At 42.0% G+C, this 24,091-nt stretch overlaps 1 protein-coding gene across 2 annotated transcripts in view; it reads right to left on the minus strand.

Moving 5' to 3' along the window:
- Positions 1–9,545: 9,545 nt before the first annotated feature.
- casp8ap2 (caspase 8 associated protein 2) overlaps positions 9,546–24,091 on the minus strand; it is a 61,715-nt gene continuing 47,169 nt past the window's right edge. For both annotated transcript variants that reach the window (XM_085997621.1, XM_085997620.1), the window contains exon 10: positions 9,546–11,964. In XM_085997621.1, the coding sequence (XP_085853747.1) occupies positions 11,902–11,964 (63 nt within the window). In that variant the 3' untranslated portion in view covers positions 9,546–11,901. The remainder of the gene's footprint in view (positions 11,965–24,091) is intronic.

Consider the following 24,091-nt stretch of genomic DNA (forward strand, 5'->3'; position numbering starts at 1 on the left):
TAATGTACACAGTGGACATTGGAGAGAGCATCGTGAGACGCCATGCTGACCAGATTCTAGAGTCACAGGAACAAGCCAAACCCATACCACGAGCAGGTGCACCTGGTAATCAACCCGAAGTACAGATTGCGTCTACCTCAGAAGCAGTGGTATTGGAAGCTGACGAACCAACCAATGACAATGAGCCAGAATCAACTCCACCGCAACAACAGGATACTCGAGAAAGGCGCTATCCAGTCAGGATCAGGAAGCCTCCTCAAAGACTGAACTTATAAATGATTATTTCAGTTGATGTATATAGTACAGAGAAAATTGTAATTGTAATTAGTTATTATTTATTTGTTAAATGAGTGTTATGTACTGTTTATCTAAAAGGGGAGGAATTGTTGTGTGTGTACCTTTAAGAGAAGAACTGATTCTATACTGCAGTACCAGCAGTGACCACCCCTGTATATAAAGCCATAGCAGGCTTCTGTACTTCAGTCTTGAGTTCCCCTCTGTTCAGTAAATACCTGTTTTATTGTTCTCCTGCAGTCCGAGTATTATTGATACCCGGACACTACAGACAGTTTGTTCCAGACTTCGGCCATACCTCATAGAAAGGTGCAGGTTCAGAATGGGGTTGGTGTGACCGATAGTGTGCAGAGTAAGGGGAACCCAGGTGAGAAAGAGAATGAGGATCCACAGAAAGTGATCCTATCCAACAGGTACAATGTACTTGCTACCTGTGAGAATAAGGATAAAGACTGTCGGAAGGACAGCCAGAATGCAGACCATGGCTATTTGAAGCAGGAAGCTGTCCTAAGGGGGAGGAGGAGTAGATGAGGAAGCGTAATGTGGTAGTTGTAGGGGATTCTATAATTAGGGGGACTCTTGTAAGCAAGAGTCCCACATGGTATGTTGCCTACCTGGTGCTAGGGTGAGGGACATCTCGAACCAGCTTGGAAGGATATTGGAGAGGGAGGGGAAGAATCCAGTCAGTGTGTTGTTCTGATGAAAGGTCATCGACCTGAAACGTTAACTCTGTTTTTCTCTCCACGGATGCTGCCCTGGCCTGCTGAGTTTTTCCAGCATTTTCTGTTGTTATTTCGGATTTCCAGCATTTTGCTATCGCATTGTGGTCCATGTTGGGACCAACAATATAGGGAAGAGTAGGCAAGAGGCCCTGTTTGGGGAGTACCAGGGACTAGGAGCTAAATTAAAGAACAGGACCTCAAGTGTTATAATCTCTGGCTTATTACCTCAGTCGCGTGCAAATTGGCTTAGGGATAAGTTGATTAGGGAAGTGAACACGTGGCTAAACGAGTGGTGTGGGAAAGAAGGGTTCTATTTCATGGGGCACTGGCACCAGTATTGGGACAGGTAGGAATTGTATCGTTGGGACGGCTCCACCTGAACTGGTCTGGGACGAGGGTCCTAGCGGAAAGGATAAATAAGACGGTCACAAGGACTTTAAACTAGTAAATAGGGGGGCGGCGGGGGGGAGAGTTCAGGTGGAAATTGTAGTACAAATAGTAGTTCAAAAACAAATGAAAGGGAAGAGAGTAGAGTAACAGTCAGAAATTGTGCTTTAGGCACTACAGGTAAAGGGAAAACTAAAAGATGTAAAGTGATTAAACCAGAAGAGAGAAATAAGAAACAAGTGAGTAAACATTTGAGCTGAAGGACAGGCTGGAGTGTGTGGCCCAAATAAGTGTTCTTTATATAAACACACAGAGTATAAGGAAAAAATTGAATGAACTGCAGGCACAAATTCAAATTGGAGGGCATGACATGGTAGCCATTACTGAGACATGGCTGCAAGATGGTCAGGACTGGGAACTAAATATACCAGGTTATAAGGTCTACAGGAAAGATAGGGAAAATGGCAGAGGGGGAGTAGCCTTAGTGATTAAGGATGAAATAATTTTAATGATGATGAAGGATATAATGAGAGGTAAGCAGGCAGTGGAGACTTTATGGGTAGAATTAAGAAATAGGAAAGGATTTAAGACTATAATGGGAGTTGTGTATAGGCCCCCTGGTAGCATCTGCAAAATGCTAGATTGTATAAATGCAGAGGTTAGACAAGCATGTAGTAAAGGCAGAGTGGTTTTAATGGGAGATTTTAACTTTCATATAGATTGGGATATGCAAACTAGCACCTGTCAGAAAGGTAGTGAATTTTTTAAGAGGATAGTTTTCTACAACAATATGTCCTAGAGGCAACAAGGAGGCATGCCATATTAGATTTAGTCATGAGTAATGAGCCAGATTTAGTTAACAACCTAATTGTGCGTGAACATTTATCCAATAGCGATCATAACCTGATCAAGTTCAATGTAGCGTTTGAAAGGGAGAAACATGAAACAGCTACTAAGATTCTAGATTTGGGTAAGGCCGACTTCAACAGGATGAGGCAGAGACTGTCCACAGTAAACTGGGCAAATCTGTTAATGGGTAAAGAGACAGAAGATCAGTTGGAGATGTTCAAAAAAGAATTTAATGTGATACAGAACCAATTTATACCCGAGGGGCAAGAGCTCTACTTGCCAAAAAAAAGCCCTGGATGACTAAAGAGGTGAGGGACAGCAGAAAACTAAAAGAAAAAGCATACAAAAATGCAAAAAATAGCACAGATTCTGGCAAAAGGGAAAGATACAAAGGACAGCAAAGGGTCACAAAACAGATAGTAACAGCTACAAAAAGAGAGTATGAAAAGAAGCTGGCAAGGGATATCAAAATCAACATAGAATGATACTGGGGAAAAAAGGGTAGTCAGGAGCAATGTTTGCCCCTTAAAAACTGAAAGCAGTGATATTGTCAGTAATGAGGAAATGGCGGACATGTTGAATAATAACTTTGCATAAATATTTACTGTAAAGGAAGAGGAAAGCATGCCAAAAATCCCAAGGAAACTAATACTAAATCAGGAACAGGGCTCAATAAAATTAACATAAGTAAAATAACAGTAATGAAGAAAATAATGGCACTAAAGAGTGTAAGGGGTGGTGTGTGTGTGGTCAGTTTTGCCTCTGACTCCCTGAGCGGTTTGAATCACTCCCACTCCCTTGGTTCTAGACCTGGGCTTATTTGGGGGTTGTAATGAAATTGCCGCAGACAACTGAGTTGGTGAAAAGAACTTGGATTTTTATTTGAGACAGGAAAATATACACAACACAATAATCTTATCACTCTAAAAGGGGGAACGCTTCGGAATATGCGAGGGAGAATGACAATAGACAAAATACCTTACCCCTCCCAATCCCACTACACTAACTAGGTTAAATTCCAGAGGACCAGGAAATGCTCACCAAATAGTTTGTAGAGTGGGAAAAACTTGCAGATCTTCGGTTTCTTCCGAGTTGGTTTCTTGTTGGTCGCGGTGGCCCAATATTACCTAGTTGTTGGTTGTTTGTTTTGTGGGGCCCTTGGTTGCTGCGATTCCTTCCGTTCTCCTTCTGTTGTCCCGAGGCTGATGTCTTTCGAATGAGCTGTGCCTTTTTCTGTGTCTGTCCGAACTGTACTGCTGACTTCAATTCACTGACTGCTGTTTCAATTCTCTGCCTGAACTGTACTGATCGAACTGACTTCTTGTGGAGACAGGTCTTTAGTTTATACTAAACGAAGCCTGCTAATCTTGTTAGATTTTGGGTGGGCTCGTTAATTTTAATATGTTTTAAATCTTCAACGAGCTTCGGGGATAGCCCATCTATTTTTAATTGGCTTTTAACTGGTTTCGGGATTGCCTTGAAATCAGTTTAAAATGTGTAAAGCGTTTTGGAAATCTTTCTGATTGGTTTTAAACTGCTGTTTGATTGTCTTTTTCCTGCTGGGGCCATGTTCTTTCTTTTGTTGACTGTTGGCATGTATTGTTTTATTCATGTTCTTGGTGGCTCTGAGTTTTGGCGGGAACAGTTTTTTTGTCTTTATGTAAAGGTTGGGGTGGCCCAGAACATTCCCAGACGGCCCAATACTCAAACTGTCTGTTTGGGGGCCTATCCCACCTCCCCATTGTCACAGTTTTCCACAGGCCTGAAAATGCCTTTTAAAACTAGCCAAATCTTCCTGGGGTTTTGATTTTTAAGCCCCTTTGGCCCAATATTCATTTCAAACAGTCCAATGTCTCTTTCTTACTTTGGGGGGAATTTGTATAATTTTGCGAGCCTTACAAGAGTGACAAATCCCCAGGACCAGATGGTTTCCATCCCAGGGTTTTAAAGGAAGTAGGTGAGCACATTGCGGATGCCCTAACTACAATCTTCCAAAGTTCCCTCGATTCAGGAACTGTTCTTTTAGATTGGAAAATTGCGCATGTCACTCCACTATTGAAGAACGGTGAGAATTATAGACCAGTTAGCCCAACAGCTGTTGTCAGGAAATTGCTATTCTACAATTAAGGATAGGGTGACTGAACACCTCAAACATTTTCAGTTGATCAGAGAGAGCCAGCATGGATTTGTGAAAGGGAGGTCAGGCCTGACAAACCTGATTGAATTTTTTGAGGTGGTGACTAAAGTAGTGGATGGATGTTATTTAAATGGACTTCTAGAAGGCCTTTGATAAAGTCCCACATAACAGCCTGTTAATTATCCTTTTTATATTGGACATTCTGGAATTTGTGGCAGTCAATTCTGAGGGGTGTAAGGATTTCAGTGCCACTCAACTGACCGCATGCCACAATCCATAATTCTCGGTTATGGAATGTTGCTAAGGTCTACCACTTATGGTAGGCCCATAAACAGTGCAATGTGGCAGATGTGGGCAGCACGGTGGCATAGTGGTTAGCACTGTTGCCTCACAGTGCCAGGGACCCGGGTTCGAATCTGGCCTCGGGTGACTGTCTGTGTGGAGTTTGCACATTCTCGCCGTGTTTGCGTGGGTTTCCTCCGGGTGCTCCGGTTTCCTCCCACAGTCCGAAGATGTGCGGGTTAGGTTGATTGTCTATGATAAATTGACCCTTAGTGTTAGGGGGATTAAATACGTGGGGTTACGGGGATAGAGTGGGATTTGTGTTGGTGTAGGGGTTACGGGGATCGGGTGGGATATGTGTCGGTGCAGGTTCGATGGGCCGAAATGGCCTCTATCTGCACTGTGGGGTTTCTGTGATTCTGTGATGTACGAGAGTGGGTTCTGTCCTTCAGAGTCCACAAATGTTGTGCAAATAGGTTGAACAGATAAAGTGTGGGAGGTGATTATGCTGTCCTTATTGCTTGGTTTAGGATTGCACGTAGCCTCTTAAACTGCGACCGACTTGCTGTGCAGCAAGCTGAGTGGCCATGTTCTAGAACTGGGCAAATGTAGGCTTTGTTCAATCGAAGGTTGTGCCCTAGAGCGCTCACAATTGGCCTAGCCTGGCTTATGCTCTGACAGTGATGTCATCAATGTGCCACGTCCAAAAGCCCTATTCTCAGTGTGTGTATTGCATTCAGTTTTTGGCACCAAACCGCAGGAAAAATATACTGGCTTCGGAGGATGTACCAAAATGCCAGGGATTAAAGAGTTAATTTAGGAGGACAGGTTGCATAAATTTTGCTCGTATTCCCTTGAATTTAGATGGTTGAGGGGTGATCTAATCGAGGGTTTTGATAGGGTAGATTCAGAGAAACTATTTCCTCTGGTGAGGGAATTCAGAACAAAGGGGCATAATCCTAAAATTAAAGGTGGACCATTTAGGATTGAAATCAAGAATTACTTTTTCACACAATAGTTGAAATCTGGGACTCTCTCCCTCAAAAGGCTGTGGATGCTGGGTCAATTGAAATTTTCAAGATTGAGATGGATAGAGTTTTGTTAGGTAAGGTTATCAAGGGATAGGGAGCAAAGGCAGGAAAGTGAAGTTGAGCTACAGATCAGCCATGATTAATTGAATGGCAGAAAAAGCTGAAAACCACTTAAAAAAAATTCATTCAAGTGCCAGCATTTATTGCCTCTCCCTGGCGCTACAACTGAGCGACTTGCTAGGCCACTTCAGTTAATGTGTTGGTGTGGGATTAGTCACATATAGGCCATTGGGTAAGGATGGCAGGTTTCCTTCCCTAAAGGACATTAGTGAACCAGATTCCTGATGACTATTTTACTGATACCAGCTTTTAAAAACTGAATTCAAATTCTCAAACTGCCATGGTGGGATTTGAATTCATATTCTCTAGATTATTTGTTCAGGCCTCTCTGGATTACTAGTCCAGTAACAACCACACCACCATAACCAGGCCTACTCCTATATACTGCCATCCCTGTATTACCTGGGGTTGGGGGGATGGCAGGCAAATTGACCGCCATTTGTGTGTGACTGGGCAGTCAAGCGTCAGGCGGCCAAGATTAACGGTAGGAAGTAGGTGAAGAAATATTCCAGGAACTGGTTTCATGGACAGTGATTCTTAGGTTGGCCTCCCCACGCGCTGTTTCGTCCTCCTCCATTGTTATACTACCCGCTCTCAGGGAGTACAGCTGAGCAATGTTTGTTAAGCCGCGCGGGCCGCTTGCCAGCTTCACAATGGAAAAACTGCGCATGCGTGGAAATTTGAATGGGCCGCACAGCCAAAAAAAGAGGGAACATTGCAGCGGAGGAGCATCCAGCTCATTGAGCAATTGGGCAGAACTTTCAACTTCGGTGGCGGAGTAAAACGGGTGGTATCGGATTGGCTGTCCATGATACACGTTGAAAGGGATCCGCTACCACTCATTTTACACCCCCCTACCAAAGTTGAAAGTGCCACCCAGTGTCTCGGTGGGCCAGTTCAGAGGGCATTAAGAGTCAACCATCTCGTCACATATAGGCCAAACCAGGTAAGGGTTACAGGTTTTTTTCCCTCAAGGACACTATTGAACAAATTGCGCTGTTATGAAAATCCAGCAGCTTTTGTGGTTCTTTTATGACATTTATTGAATTCAGTTTTGCAACTTGCCCTGGGAGGATTTGAATTCTACACCCTCTAGGTTGTTAGTGCAATAACATTACCACTGCACTTCATTCCATCTTTGCCCCTGCTGTGAGCAGAAGAGTGGAATCAGTCCAAACAGGCTGAATAAGATAACAGCAACAATATTTCCATACTGATTTTCCCATGAGTGGACACCCCAGTGAACCAATTAATAGCTCAGTGATACTATATATTTTAGGAACATAGGAACAGGAGTAAGCTAATCTGCGATCTAACTCCATAGACCCGCCTTTGGCCCATATCCCTTAATACCTTTGGTTAATAAAAAGCTATCAATCTCAGATTTAAAATTAACAATTGATCTAGCATCAATTGCTGTTTGTGGAAGAGAATTCCAAACTTCTACCACCATTTGTGTGAGAAGCGTTTCCTAATTTCACTGCTGAAAGGCCTGGCTATAATTTTGAAACTATGTCCCCTAGTCCTAGAATCCCCAACCAGTGGAAATAGTTTCTATCTACCCGATCTGTTCCCCTTAATATCCAGAAAACTTCGATCAGATCACCGCTTAATCGTCTAAATTCTAGAGAATACAACCCTAATTTGTATAATCTCTCCTTGTAACTTAACCCTTTAAGTCCAAGTATCATTCAAATTTACATTGAAATTTAGTTGCTTTCTCCCAAGATCAATGCAAACTGTAAGGTGTAATTCAGGTTTAAGTTGTCCAATTCAAAATTTTGCCAAGTGAATGCAATCTCACCCTACCTCGGTTTCAGGGTTTTTAAATTTTAAAAAGAAAAATGACGAGAACCCACGTGATTGATTTATAGCTTTTCTTAATTTCTCAGGATACTTTGCTTTATTTGAAATTTCTGGAGATTTGTTCAGTGGTGAAATTTTGAAATGAGAAGCAATTTTCACAATGCCACTCCAAGCAGAAAGACCAGCTTCTTCCCCTAGAGAGCTCAATGGTTCAACTACACTGACCACAACTGCTGCAGGTTTGCTTGTTTAATGTGTCTTAGGCAAAAAATGGTTGTTGAGTGTTCCCCCCTCCCCCTTTTTGATTTTCAGGCAATTTTGCATTTAATATGGTTTGGGGAATTTTTCTTCCCAGCCCCCCCTCCTAAAACTAAAAGCTAAACTGGCTATATTTTTTCCATTTTGATTTTGTCCAATTTTCATTTTTTTTTTATGTAACTGTTTCCAATTCTAATTTGGTGCCAGAGAGAAAATCAGGACCACATGCCACTGCCATTCCTGAGCAGCAGTGGCAACTTTGGATCTTTGACCCTGTCCAGGCACCACATCCAGCTTTTCCACATTGTATATTTAACAGTGGATGACTACTCTGCACAAACTGAGACTATGGTTAGTCTCAAACTGTGTGCACCCCCTGGTTTTTTTTGGTAGGTGATAAAATCTTAAATGCCCTTCTGTATATTAGGGGGGAAATTGTCATGTTATTGAGACAAAACACCAACAACTTGCATTTATATAGCGCCTTTCACGTCGGAAAACATTTCACAGGAGCGGAATCAAACAAAAATTGACACGAGCCAAAGAAATAGATATCAAGAGGGGTGGGTTAAAGAGCTAGGTTTGAGGAGGAGCGAGGGAGAGGTTTAGGAAGGAAATGCCAGAGCTTGGAAACTAGACAACTGAAGGCACAGCCATCAATGGTGGAGAGAAGGGAGTGAGGAATGCATAAGAGGCCAGAGTTGGAGGAACGGACAATTTCCGGAGGGTTGTCGGGGTGGAGGAGGTTACAGAGATAGGGAAGGGAGAGGCCTTGGAGAGATTTGAATAGGAGAATGAGAATTTTAAAGTCAAGGTGTTGATGGACCAGGAGTCAATGTAAGTTAGCAAGCACAGGGGTGATGGATGAGCGGGAGTGGGTTAGGATACAGGAAAGTTTCGGATGACCTCAAGTTTATGGAGGGCGGAGGATGGGAGGCTGACCAGGAGAGCATTGCAATAGTCCAGTCTGGAGGTAACAAAAGCATGAAGGCAGGGGCGGAGATGGACAATGTTACAGAGCTGGAGAAGATAAGAGTCCAGCAGCTCAGCTTGGAGTCAAAGAACTTGCATTTATACAAAGCCTTTCATGACCTCAGGATGACCCAAAAAAAAGTGCTTTACAGCCAATTAAGTATTATTGAAGTTTAGTCACTGTTGTAATGTAGGAAAATGCAGCAGCCAATTTGCGCACAGCAAGGTCCCAAAAACAGCAATGAGATAAATGACCAGATTATCTGTTTTATTGATGTTGGTTGAGGCCATGACACCGGGAAGAACCCCCCTGCTGCTCTTCAAATAGTGCCATAGGGCCTTTTATGTCTCATTCGAGAGACAGCACTTCTGATAATGCAGCACTCCCTCAGTACTGCATTGAAGTGTCAGCTAAGATTATGTGCTTAAATTGCAAGGTCGACACCCTAAATAGGACGAGGTTGCAAACAGTCTGTTTCAGCCTGAGACAGTTGCCGGGGGTTGGGGTGGGGAAAGAGAATGGAATGGGTGGCGATTCCAGCACAAGTGCCTTGCCTTTCATTGCTTCATTTCAGAACAAAATCACTCATTCATAAGATTGAAGTAGTGCAACACAAAGTTCCACTAAAGTAGAATATGATCTTGACAGTACATAACAGGACACTACCGGTACCAAAACAGTCGGCGTACACTTTAAAGGTTTTATTAAAAAAATAAGTTACAAAAGTGAAAATCATCAAGATCTTATTCATTTAAACTATGCAGGAGTAGAACCATGCCTTGTACCAGTGAATGCTACTTCATATGGTGCAGCTGGTCTGAGCAGTCTATAATCCTACAAATGGACAGGATCTGCAGCATTAGCATGGGTCACATACAAACCATGGAATGAACAAAAGGACACTGAATAATCTGACACTGAATAGGCAGACATAACTTGAGATGCTATTTGGATTTAGACAAGCTTACATCAGCATAGGAGGACTTAAATGAACATTTAATATCTTAAGTACAAAGCAGTGAAGGACTAACCATCTACAAATTTTGACTTAAAGAAGGAACATTGGCAAGAACATGAGAAAGATTCCTGCCAATAATTGGCCTGGTTATCACTTTTCACAGGCGATAGAACCTACGTCCATTGCTGATGTCCACACACGTGCAGTTTCTAGTAATAGTTACTAGATAACAATCCAGAGTGGAAACCATGGGGTCCTCCCTCCTAGCCCAGAGGCGCTGCAGTCAATTGCAGCATCCTAATCCTCATCTGCACCATTAAAACTAACTGTTAAAGTTTTCTTCTCAATGAGCCTGGTGGGGACCGTCATGGCAGCTGTATCTCAATTTTGTTTTGCAACACTGTGAATGGGGAGAAAATTTAATTTGAGATGAATGGTTTTTGTGTGTTTAACTGGCGAATAGTGAAATCAGAGAACAAATAACCAATTAGAAAGGAGAGGAACACAGACCCAACCAGAGAAAATAAAGAGGTTATTCCATGAGCAAGAAATTGATACATGGCTCAAAGGTCAAAACACACACAGTGACTTGGTGGTTCTGGTGTAGACGACAGTCATGAGAAGTTCCATCAAGATTGCTTCACTGGCACTTGGAATTAACAGTTTGATGCAATATTTCATTGCCAATTGCAATGAACTTGCAGGGTTTTCCCCCCACAAGCTCAAGTGCTCATTAAGAATTGTTACTTGCAATCCTAACATTAGAAGAGTAGATCATCCCAAGATCCCATCCTCAAGCTGACTGATGAGTGAACCCTGTGACTAACAAAAAAAAGTTTTTTTTTTTTTTTTATATATAAAAAGCACCACCGATGCACTAATTGGGGCAGCTATGTTCCTGGGATTTGAAGTTGCCCAGTTATCCGCTCCTCCTCAAACTCACAGTTCTCAATTTTAAGACTCTTGTGCTGGAGCATCCCTGTAATTATGACCCCAGAAACAAATAGCAAGTTATTATTTTGACCATCAGTAACATTTATCACTGCATCCAAGAACTTGAGTCCGGTCCTCAATCTAATGGTATCAGACCAATTTGTAAGGTCACTTCTGAGGTGGAAAATATTAGACAAAATGCCAAAGCTGTACTTCCTGTGCCAGCAAAAAGGTGAAAATATAAAACGCTATATGGATATATATATATATATATAAAAAACATATTTAAGCACTGAAACCAAGCAAGGCATCTAAACTGCTATAACTACACTTGCATCACTTTTAAGCATTACACACTTTTCCTGCACATGATACAAAAGAAACACAAATTAAAAAGTAACATTTACTTCTCACATTGAAACCTAGCAAAAATAAATTACAATAATTAATCTTCACAATTTCAAACATACTTAACACTTCTGTAAATTTCAAAAACCTGTATTTATAACATTAACAAATTTACAGCATTCTGTTTAACAACCTCTATAAACACAGGTGTGAATGCACAAAACTTCAAAAAAATTCCAAACCTGCTTTGAAAGATATTCACATAAAAATATAAACCGTATTAACAATAGATTTTTGTACAAATACATATTTTATACTTTACAGACAGGTAGTCAAATGTCAATAATGTAGACAAATGTAGACGATAAAACAGTAAGAACAAAGTATGTATTTAAAGATACTTGAGATAGGCAAATCACTTCCATCAGCACGGTTGAGAGAGACGAAACAAATCATGGCCTTTAAGATATGCTTCATTGAGCTTGCTGTGAAGCTAGCAATAGCCAGTCCAGTATACTAGAACAATTGGGGGGGGGGGGGGGGGGAAAGAAGCAATGGAAATAGGTGCAAAGGGTGGTTTCTTCATGTATGTGCATGCCATTCCGAAGTATATGGTCTATATAAACCGGCACTTAAGAAATGTGATCACTGAAACAAAAACCTAGGTTTAAATGCAAGAAACACCACCATATTTAAACATTTCGGGTCATTTGTCAACAATCTCCGTACTTAATATTTCTTCTCCAAAAATTGCTTCAATGTTTTCAGCAAGATAGAAGTATAAATCTAAGATGCACAAACTCTCAGTTGTTCATGTTTTCTGACTTTTTGAATAATTTCATCAAACGATGGAACCGTTCTGAAACCTGGAAAGAAATAATATCTGAATTACATCTTTGCTTTCACTTTCTAAATGTATTCATTACCAAATGTATTTCCTGTGGCAATGCTCACTGCAAGTCAGAATATGTTGGTTCAGGGATAAATGTTGGACAGGACATCGGGCGAAATCCCCTTCTTTTCTTAGAATAGTGCTAGAAATCTTTTATGTCCACCTGAGAGGGCAGATAGGGCCTCAGTTTAACGTCTCAACTGAAAACAGTGCAGTACTCCCTTAATACTGCAGTGAAGTATCAACCTAGATTAAGTGCTCAAGTCTCTGGAGCGGGGCTTGAATCCACAACCTTCTGCCTCAGAGGAGAGAGTGCTACCACTGAGCCAAGGCTGACAGTGTTGCTGTGAGGGAACACAGTAGCCACTTAGCACACAGCAAGATCCTACAAACAACAGGAATATAAATAGCTATTATGTTTTTGGTGATGTTGGTTGAGGGAAGATTAACCAAAACATAGGATAATTTCCTGCTCTTTGAATACCCCATGGGATCTGTAATTTCCATCTGATCAGGCATTGGTTTAACATCTTATTTGCAGGACAACACTGTCGACTGTGCAGCACTCCACCAGCACGGCACTGAAGTGTCAGCTTAGATTATGATTTTAAGTGCTGGATGGGATTTGAACCCACAGCCTTCCAACAAGAGGAAATAGCAAGAGGCTCTGACCATCATTTTCCAATCCTCGCTGGCTACAGGTGTGGTGCCAGAGGACTGCTAACATGGTGCCGTTGTTTAAAAAGGGAGAAAGGGATAGACCGAGTAATTACAGGCCAGTCAGCCTAACCTCAGTGGTGGGAAAATTATTGGGAAAAATTCTGAGGGACAGGATAAATCTTCATTTAGAAAGGCACTGATTAATCAGGGACAGTCAGCATGGATTTGTTAAGGGAAGGTCGTGTCTGACTAACTTGATTGAATTTTTTGAGGAGGTAACAAGGAGGGTCAATGAGGGTAGTGCATTTGATGTAGTCTATATGGATTTTAGCAAAGCTTTTTGATAAGGTCCCGCATGGCAGACTGATCATGAAGGTAAAAGCCCATGGGATCCAAGGCAAGGTGGCAAGTTGGATCCAAAATTGGCTCAGAGGCAAGAAACAAAGGTTAAGGGTGTTTGTGTGACTGGAAGGCTGTTTCCAAGTGGGGTTCCGCAGGGCTCAGTACTGGGTCCTTTGCTTTTTGTGGTATATATCAATGATTTGGACTTGAATGTAGGAAGTATGATTAAGAAGTTTGCAGATGATACAAAAATTGGCCGTGTGGTTGATAATGAAGAAAAAAGCTGCAGACTGCAGGAAGATATCAATGGGTTGGTCAGGTGGGCAGAACAGTGGCAAATGGAATTCAGTCTGGAGAAGTGTGAGGTAATGCATTTGGGGAGGGCTAACAAGGCAAGGGAATACACATTAAATGGTAGGACACTGAAGTGCAGAAGATCAGCGGGACTTTGGAGTGCCTGTCCACAGATCCCTAAAGCTAGCAGAACAGGTAGATAAGGTGGTTATGAAGGCATACGGGATATTTGCCTTTATTAGCCGAGGCACAGAATATAAGAGCAGGGAGGTTATGCTTGAACTGTATAAAACACTAGTTAGGCCGCAGCTAGAATATTCTGTGCAGTTCTGGTCACCACATTACAGGAAGGATGTGATTGCACTAGAGAGGGTGCAGAGGAGATTTACGAGGATGTTGCCTGGGCTGGAGAATTTTAGCTATGAGGAAAGATTGGGTAGGCTGGGGTTGTTTTCTTTGGAACAGGCTGAGGGGAGACCTAATTGAGGTGTATAATATTATGAGGGGCCTAGATAGAGTGGATAGGAAGGACCCATTTCCCTTAGCAGAAGGGTCAATAACCAGGGAACATAGATTTAAAATAATTGGTTGGAAGTTTAGAAGGGATTTGAGGAGAAATCTTTTCACCCAGAGGGTGGTGGGGGTCTGGAACTCACTGCCTGAAAGGGTGGTAGAGGCAGGAACTCGCATCACATTTAAAAAGTACTTGGATATGCATCTGAAGTGCCGTAACCTGCAAGGCTACGGACTGAGTGCTGGAAAGTGGGATTAGGGTGGATAGCTCTTTGTCGGCCAGCATGGACAAGATGGGCCGAATGGCCTCCTTCTGTGCTGTAAATTTCTATGATTCTACCAATTTAGTCAAGAAAAATTAGAGGGTGACTGTTTCTCTTGATATTGGCAGCTGATTGTAAATCCCTGGCTCCTCCCCAAGGTTAGAAGATTCCATCATGAAATAGCAGGCTCTCTTTTCCTTTAAAAAAAAAAAAATTGCATTTGTAGCAAAGTATGATGGGTACGTGCTAAAAGTATTACAATAAAACGGTGGGTCCACCACACAGTTCCTTTTTGTCTCATTCAATTTTCTGTGTCATACTTCAAAAAAACTATTTAAAACAAAGAAACTATCCTGGAACACAAAATACCAAAACCAGGATATCTGCAGTTTCTTAATTAACATCTGACCTCACCTAGTGCTCACTTATAGTCTACAAGACTAATAGTCTTTGCAGCATTAAAGGAATACACAACTATACTTCAGTAGAAGATTAACACATTGTGTTTCATGTGATATTACCTGTTTTTAAAAAATAAAACAGCACATCCTGACTTACCACAAACAGCATCATGAGTTTTAATATAGCTAACACATTCACAAAATTGTTCAATGTAAAATTTTTTTTTAAATGACATAATACAAGAATACAATCAATTTGCAGAATGGGTATGTAAATGGCAATTGAATTTCAATAGATAAGTTTGAGGTGGTACATTTTGGTAGGAGGAATAAGGAAGCCACATACTGCCATGAAAATAAGAATCTAAATGGGCTAGAGGAGCAAAGGGATCTAGGGGAACAGATTCACAAATCATTAAAAATAGCAACACAGGTTAACAAAGCCATAAAAAATGCAAACAAAGCACTGGGGTTCATTTCTAGAGGGATCGAATTGAAAAGCAGAGAAGTTATGTTAAACTTAAATAGAACCTTTGCTAGACCACACACAAGAGTACAGTGGACAGTTCTGGTCTTCATATTACAAAAAGGATATCGAGGCACTGGAGAAGAAAGAAAAATGATTTACCAGGATGACACTGGAACTGAGGGGTTATAACTATCAGGAAAGACAGAACAGGCTGGGGATCTTTTCTCCAGCAAAGAGAAGGTTGAGGGATGACCTAATAGAGCTCTTTAAAATTATGGAGAGGTTTGATTACATAGGTATGAGGGGCAAGTTGGCCAAGGTAGATTGGGAAATTAGATTAAAAGGTATGATGCTAGATAAGCAGTGGCAAACATTTAAAGAAATATTCCAAAATTCTCAACGAATATACATTCCATTAAAACTCCAAGGGAAAAAGTGATCCATCCCATCGCTAATGTAAGAGCCATAAAAGCTTAAGAAAATACTTTAAAATAGTGGCTAAATGGCATAATACAGTTAATTTACCTGAACGACTTATTGTATTAAGAAACCCCCTATTTTCTTGCTCCAGTAGTATAGTCCGACACCCCCTTCATTCTTGCCACAATGGAACAGTCCCTAAGCCACACATGGGTGCAGCCATCTTACAGTTTTAAACTGCACGTGGTGGAAGAGGCAGAAGCTGTGAGGTTTGGAGCAGTACAGTTTTTGACCGTGTTCGTTTATACGTGTTTGCTTTGTAATTCTGTTTGTTAAGTGTTATAGTAAACCGTTTAAAAGACAAAGCTACGTTTGGGAACGTTTTATTTCGACACGCGTCTACTCGATGTTAAAAGCCCCACAGCCCAGTGGCCTGCCTGTTTGGAAACTAAGAAGCGCCACTACAGCTAACTAAAGTTGTTAAGGATAGTATTAGATTAAAAGAGGCGTATAATGTTGCAAAGAATAGTAATAAGCCTGAGGATTGGGAGAGCTTTAGAAACCAGCAAAGGATGACCAAAAAATTGATAAAAAGGTGAGAGTAAACTCGCAAGAAATATTAAAAAACAGATTGCAAGAGCTTCTACAAATATATAAAAAGGAAGAGTAGCAGCAAAAATAAGCGTTGGTCTCTTAGAGGCTGAGACAGGAGAAATTATAATGGGAATAAGGAAATAGTAGACTTTAAACAAATCTTTTGTATCAGTCTTCACAGCAGAAGACACAAAAAACATACCAAATATAGAGGGGATCCAAGGGACCAATAAGAGTGAGGAACTTAAAGCAATTAGTATCAGTAGAGAAAAAGTACTTGAGAAACTAATGTGACTAAAAGCCGACAAATCCCCTGGACCTGATGGCCTACATCCCAGGGTTCTAAAAGAGTTGGTTGCGATCTTCCAACATTCCCTAGATACTAGAACAGTCCCAGCGGATTGGAAAGTAGCAAATGTAACACTGTTATTCAAGGAGGGAAGAGCGAAAACAGGGAACTACAGGCCAATTAGCCTGACATCAGTCATCAGGAAATAGCTGGAATTCATTATTAAGGAAGTGGTAATAGGGCACTTAGAAAATCATAATGTGATTAGGTAGAGTCAACATGGTTTTATGAAAGGGAAATCGTGTTTAACAAATTTATTAAGAGTTTTTGAGGATGTAACTAGCAGGGTAGATAAAGGGGAATCAGTGGATGTAGTATATTTGGATTTCCAAAAGGCATTAGATAAGGCGTCACATAAAAGGTTGCTACGCAAGATAAGGGCGCATGGGGTTGAGGTAATATTAGCATGGATAGGGGATTGGTTAACAGACAGAAAACAGAGAGTAGGAATAAATGGGTCATTTTCCAGTTGCCAGGCTGTAACTAGTGGGGTGCTAGCAAGGAGGGATCAGTGCTTGGGCCTCAGTTATTTACAACTAGCTGGGGAGCCCGGCGTTGCCAGGGCTGTTTTGGGGCAGGCGGTTTAAATCGAGTGCCAGGCTTTGGGGCCCTGTCTGTGTCCCTTTGTGAATCTGGTGCTGGGCAACATTTTAAATCGAGTGGGAGGCTTAGGGCCCTGTCTGTGTCCCTGTATGTCTACCTTTTAAAAGGTTGAAAAATGAAAGTGAAACTACTTATAAAATGTTTTTGGTAAATCTTATGTTATTTTTAAAAGAGAAACTAACTTTGAAAGTCGTTTTAGCTGGAAGGTGAAGTCATTTGAGCTGGAAGCTGGTAGTCAAACAATGGCTGGCAGCTCCCCGAGATGAAAACGAATAGTCCCGCCCACACACACACCGATTGGCCAACCATCAGGGGACCGTACTGTAGGATTGGTCAATCGTGACGGAACAGGATTGGTGGAACCTTGATGTCAGTCAATCAATGCTAGCAGATAATGAGTTTAATTTTGAAGGTTTTTTGCATAAGGCGCGAACAATTTTCGTCCGACCGAAAAGTAAATACGCTTAAAACCGTCTCTGAAGCGTAAGCTTTCTTTGGAGGTAACGCGCGCGTAGGTACGCCCTGTAACTTTCGAGTGCATACCCGTAAGACGCACAGGAAATGACAGACAGATAGACAGACAGAATGACAGAGGTACCGCTTTATATATATAGATTTATATTAATTACTTAGATGAAGGGACCGAGTGCAATGTATCCAAGTTTGTTGATGATACAAAGCTAGGTGGGAAAGTAAGCTGTGAGGAGGACACAAAGAGCCTGCAAAGGAATATAGACAGGTTAAGTGAGTAGGCAATAAAATGGCAGATGGAGTATAATGTTGGGAAATGTGAGGTTATTCACTTTGGTAGGAAGAACAGAAAAACAGAATATTTTTTAAATGGTGAGGAACTATTAAATGTTGGTGTTCAGAGAGATTTAGGTGTCCTCATACAGGAAACATAAAGTTAGCATGCAGGTACAGCAAGCAATTAGGAAGGCAAATGGGCATGTTGGCCTTTATTGTACGGAGGATGGAATACAAGAGTAAGGGTAACAACAGAAAATGCTGGAAAAACTCAGCAGGCCAGGCATAGATAGGACAAGGAAAGAGGTTCTGCTGAGGGAGTATGAGCAGCTAGGGGCCAAATTAAAAAGCAGAACCACAAGGGTAATAATCTCTGGATTACTACCTGAGCCACGAGCAAATTTGGCTAGGGTAAATAAAATCAGAGAGTTAAATGCGTGGCTCAAAGACTGGTGTGGGAGAAATGGGTTTTGCTTCTTGGGACACTGGCACCAGTACTGGGACAGGAGAGAGCTGTTCCGTTGGGACCGACTTCACTTGGCCAGTGCTGGGACTAGAATCCTGGCGAATCGAATAACTAGGGCTGTAGAGAGGGCTTTAAACTAATTAGTGGGGGGGCAGTTTCAAGAGAGCGAAAAATAAAAATGTCAACGGAGAAGGCAATAGAGCAAGGTAGCAGTGGGGGAATTAAAAACCAGAGCGTGTCAGGAAGGGACAGAATATATAAAGATAAAGGTAAAGTAGTAAAGGGGGTAAAAGCAGGAATAAATTGTCACAAAACATATTAAAAGTTCTTTATCTGAATGCACGCAGCATTCGTAACAAAATAGACGAGTTGATGGTACAAATAACTACACATGAGTATAATCTGGTGGCCATTACGGGGACATGGCTGCAGGGTGACCATGACTGGGAACTAAACATCCAGGGGTATTTGACTATTAGGAAGGACAGACAGGAAGGAAAGGGAGGTGGGGTGGCTGTGTTAATAAAGGATGGAATCACTGCAATAGTCAGAAATGATATTGGGTCAAAGGATCAGGATAGTGAAACAGTTTGGGTGGAGATAAGGAATAATAAGGGGAAAAAGTCACTAGTGGGCATAGTCTATAGGCCTCCTAACAGTTGCAACTCTATTGGTCGGAGTATAAATCAGGAAATAGTTGGGGCTTGTAATAAGGGAACAGCTATAATCATGGGAGATTTTAACTTTCGTATTGACTGGACAAATCAAATTGGGCAGGGCAGCCTCGAGGAAGAGTTCATAGAGTGCATTAGGGATGGGTTCCTTGAGCAGTATGTTACTGAACCAACCAGGGGGCAGGCAATCTTAGATCTGCTCCTGTGTAATGAGACAGGATTAATAAAAAATGTCCTAGTAAAGGATCCCCTTGGAATGAGTGACCATAACATGGTTGAATTCCAAATTCAGTTGGAGGGTGAGAGAGTTGGATCTCAAACCAGCGTACTAAGCTTAAATAAAGGAGACTATGAAGGTATGAGAGCAGAGTTGACTAAAGTGGACTGGGAAAATAGATTAAGGTGTAAGACGGTACATGAGCAGTGGTGTACATTCAAGGAGATATTTCACAACTTTCAAGAAAAATATATTCCACTGAGGAAAAAGGGGCGTAAAAGAAAAGACAGCCATCCGTGGCTAAGTAAAGTAAAAAAGGATAGTAACCGACTGAAAACAAGGGCATATAAAGTAGCCAAATCTAGTGGGAGGATAGAAGATTGGGAAGCATTTAAAAGCCAGCAAAGAGTAACTAAAAGATTAATTAAGAAAGGGAAGATAGATTATGAAAGTAAACTAGCAAAAAATATAAAAACAGATAGCAAGAGTTTTTACAGTTATATAAAAAGATAAAGGGTGGCTAAAGTGAATGTTGGTCCCTTAGAGGACGAGACCGGGAAATTAGTGGTGGGGAACATGGAGATGGCAGAAATGCTGAACAAATATTTTGTATCAGTCTTTACAGTAGAGGACACTAAAAATATCCCAACACTGGACAAAAGGGGCTATGGGGGGGGGTGGGGGGAGGAGCTAAACACGATTAAAATCACGAAGGAGATGTTACTCGGTAAGATAATGGGACTTAAGGCAGATAAATCCCCTGGACCTGATGGCTTACATCCTAGGGTCTTGAGAGAAGTAGCGGTAGGGATTGCGGATGCATTGGTGGTAATTTTCCAAAACTCCCTGGATTCAGGAAAGGTCCCAGCAGATTGGAAAACTGCTAATGTAATGCCCTTATTTAAAAAGGGAGGTAGACAAAAGGCTGGAAACTATAGACCAGTTAGCCTAACATCTGTGGTTGGTAAAATGTTGGAGTCCATTATTAAGGAAGCAGTAACAGGACATTTAGATAAGCATAATTTAATCGGACAGAGTCAGCATGGTTTTATGAAGGGGAAGTCATGTTTGACAAATTTGCTCGAATTCTTTGAGGATGTAACAAACAGGGTGGATAAAGGGGAACCAGTGGATGTGGTGTATTTGGACTTCCAAAAGGCCTTTGACAAGGTGCCACACAAAAGATTACTGATCAAGATAAAAAATCACGGGATTGGGGGTAATATACTGGCATGGGTAGAAGATTGGCTATCTAACAGGCCACACCTGGAATATTGCGTACAGTTTTGGTTTCCATATTTAAGAAAATATATACTTGCTCTCTAGGCAGTTCAGAGAAGGTTCACTCAGATGATTCCGGAGATGAGGGGGTTGACTTATGAGGAAAGGTTGAGTAGGTTGGGCCTCTACTCATTGGAATTCAGAAGAATGAGAGGCGATCTTATCGAAACATATAAGATTGTGAGGGGGCTTGATTGGGTGGATGCGGGGAGGATGTTTCCACTGATGGGTGAGATTAGAACTAGGGGGCATAATCTTAGAATAAGGGGCTGCCGTTTCAAAACTGAGATGAGGAGAAACTTCTTCACTCAGAAGGTAGTAAATCTATGGAATTTGCTACCTCAGAGAGCTGTGGAAGCTGCGACATTAAATAAATTTAAAAAGGAGATAGACAGTTTCCTAGCTGATAAGGGAATTAGGGGTTACGGGGAGCGGGCAGGGAAGTGGACGTGAGTCTAGGTTCGGGGCCGTATGGCCTACTCCTGCTCCTACTTCTTATGCAACATCCGTGGAGAGAGAAACAGAGTCAACGTTTCAGGTCGAAACCCTTTGCGCATTTTCTGTTATTTCGGATTTCCAGCATCTGCAGTATTTTGCTATCGTACAAGAGTAAGGATGTCTTTCTACAATTGTACAGGGCTTTGTTGAGACCACACCTGGAGTATTGTGCACAGTTTTGGTCTCCTTATCTAAGGAAGGATATACTTGCCTTGGAGGCAATGCAACGAAGGTTCACTGAATTGATCCATGGGATGAGAATTGTCCTATGAGGAAAGATTGAGTAGATTGGGCCTATAATCTCTGGAGTTTAGAAGAATGAGAGTTGATCTCATTGAAACAAATATGATTGAGTGGGACTGACAGGGTAGATGCTGAGATGTTGTTTTGCCTTGGTTGGAGAGTCTAGAACTAGGGAACATCGTTTCAGGATACGGGGTCGGCCATTTAAGACTGAGATGAGGAGGAAATTCTTCACTCAGAGGGCTGTGAATCTTTGGAACTTTCTACCCCAAAGGGCTATGGATGCTGAGTCGTTGAGTGTATTCAAGGCAAAGATAGATAGATTTTTGGACTCGAGGGGAATCAAGGGATATGGGGATCGGGCGAGAAAGTGGAGTTGAGGTCGAAGATCAGCAATGATCTTTTTGAACGGTGGAGCAGGCTCGAGGGGCCATGTGGCCGACTCCTGCTCCTAATTTTTATGTTCTTATGATAGGGTAGACGTAAAGAAGAGGTTTCCACTTGTGGGGGGAATCCAAACTAGGGGTCATAAATATAAGATAGTCACTAATAAATCCAATAAGGAATTCAGGAGAAACTTCTTTACCCAGAGAGTGGTTAGAATGTGAAACTCATAAGGGGACACACAGATGCATTTAAGGGGAATGCTGATAGAGTGAGATGAAGTAGGGTGGGAGGAGGCTCGTGTGAAGCATAAACGCTGGCAACAACCTGTTGGGTTGAATAGCCTGTTTCTGTGCGGTACATTCTATGTAATCTTTAGACCACAAACAATTAATCTACACAAATTAACTAGCTTTCCCCTTCAGGCGCTCCTGTTGATTTGCTTTTTTTTGGAAAAAAATAGTTCTCACTTCTTGGCTTAGGTATTGCAATAAACGAATCACAGAAGGGACAAGCCTGCGATGGAAGTGAGAGAGCAGTTAGCCCCATGGAAATCATTTTCAGGGTAATGGTAATCAGTAAAATACATAAAGTAGTAGATTACACAGGTTTTTTTTTTTTTTTTTAAGGGGAAGGGTTGAAGTAAACCATGTTCTCATTGGAAATGAAAAGATGATGACATTTCCCCCGCCAATGATTTTTTGATCGGTTTTGTGGTGTATGTGCCTTTAAGAGCCCCAGGTGTGCGTAATGCCGGTAATTGCCACTTGGGCTATATAAGCCTGTGTATTGTGTATATCCTTTAGAAACCCCCCCCAAGACTTTGCTTAGTAAATACCTATGAACCAACTCCTGTCTTCAGTGTCTTTATCAACACACGGACACTACAGTGGCGACGAAGTGGAAACGGACTTACCTGCAATTCGGCAGCACTTCAAGGACATCGATTCCTCCGGTGTCCAGAAGACTCAAGGAAGTGAGAAAAACTGTGGTTTCACCAGCAGGCCAAGCTGGTGGCAGGTACTGCGCTAATCCTTCCTGGGCGTCAGGCTGGGGCTCCAGCGGCGGGCTCTACAGCTAAGACAGGCAGCGAAATCGGAGGCAAGCAATAACGGACTGGGAGGGAGCACTCGGGAGACGGCCGGCGCGGCAAGCAGGTCAGTGTTCAGACCTCCGGCGGGAACGAGTCTCCAACAGTAAATTAAAAAACATAAAGAGAACGGGAACCGCAATAAACAGCGTTGTTATCGGCAGCAGCGGCGGGAAAGCGCGGGAAGCGCCATATCTTTGCTACAGAAAAGAAAAAAAAGCGCGGGAAGCGCCATATCTTTGCTGAAATGCCTAAGTCTGACAATATTGATGCTTTTGATAGCGAAAGAGAGCCTAATTTTGGCAATATTGATGTTTTTGATAACGAGATAGAGGATTGGACCACATATGTGGAAAGAGTGGAGGTATATTGCACCGCAAATGGAATACAAGATGAAAAAAAAGCTTCAGTGCTTCTGGATCTAATGGGCGCGAAGACATACAAGCTGTTACGAAACTTAATCACTCCAGCCGAACCGATGGACAAGAATTTTGAGGAGATTGTTGATACCCTACACTGCCAATTCGAGGCAGGACTGGCAGATTCTCTGCGGGACAAATTCATCTGCGATCCCCTAAGTGTAGAAACACAAAAAAAGGTATCTTCTGAAAAAGATTTAACACTGGACAAGGCTTTCAGTGCAATAGGAGCTGCAAAGATACAGCAAAGGCCACAGGACTTCAGCACCCATGAAATGACACGGGGTTTCGAGAGATGTTATCGCTGCAGCAGATCCACCCATGACCAGAGGGACTGCTGGTTCAGGGAAAAAGCGTGCAGGCGATGAGGAAAGATGGGACACATTCCACGTGTGTGCCGATCTGAAAATAAAAAATCCACTAACGGGAAAAGAATCAATAAGGAAAAGCACAGAAAGGTACAAATGATGACAGACAGTAGCTCCGAGGACCAGAAGAGCGATAGCGACTCCGGGAACAAGAGGCTAAGCTCTCTCAAATTACATAATGTAATTGCCAAAGAAGATTACCAGACCATTTGGGTTACCCTCACAATAGCAGGGTCCCCAGTTAAAATGGAGCTAGATACAGGATCAGCTCTGACCGTCATAAATCGACGGGATTACGAGCGGCTATTTCCGCATATACCTTTAAAAGATACATCCATTATCTTGAAAACATATACGGGGCAGAAAGTATACCCCAAAGGAAAAATAAGTGTGCCTGTTGTATACAACGGCAAGGAAATACAGAAGTTGTATTTATACGTTCTACAAGATGGTGGTCCACCGCTGTTGGGACGTGAATGGATCAGAAAAATACGTTTAGACTGGCACTCCATTCAGGCACTGATGGTGACCAGTAAGGAAAAAGATGATGATGACGTCATACCTGAACGATTGAAAGACATCTTGGCCAACGCCAAGGAAGTGTTTCAAGAGAAACTAGGAACCTTGAAAGGCATCACCGCCTCAATAAAAGTAGAAGATGCAGCAATTCCCAAGTTTTTTAAGGCAAGACCGGTGCCATACGCAATTCGTCCAGCAGTCGAGGCAGAGCTGGAGAATTTGGAAAAGGCAGGCGTATTATCTAAAATAGATTGGAGCGAGTGGGCAACACCCATCGTCCCAGTCAT

The sequence above is a fragment of the Somniosus microcephalus genome, chromosome 9 (assembly GCF_052327205.1).
Source record: "Somniosus microcephalus isolate GS21.2 chromosome 9, FLI_Smic_1.0, whole genome shotgun sequence".
In the NCBI taxonomy this organism is placed as follows: Eukaryota; Metazoa; Chordata; class Chondrichthyes; order Squaliformes; family Somniosidae; genus Somniosus; species Somniosus microcephalus.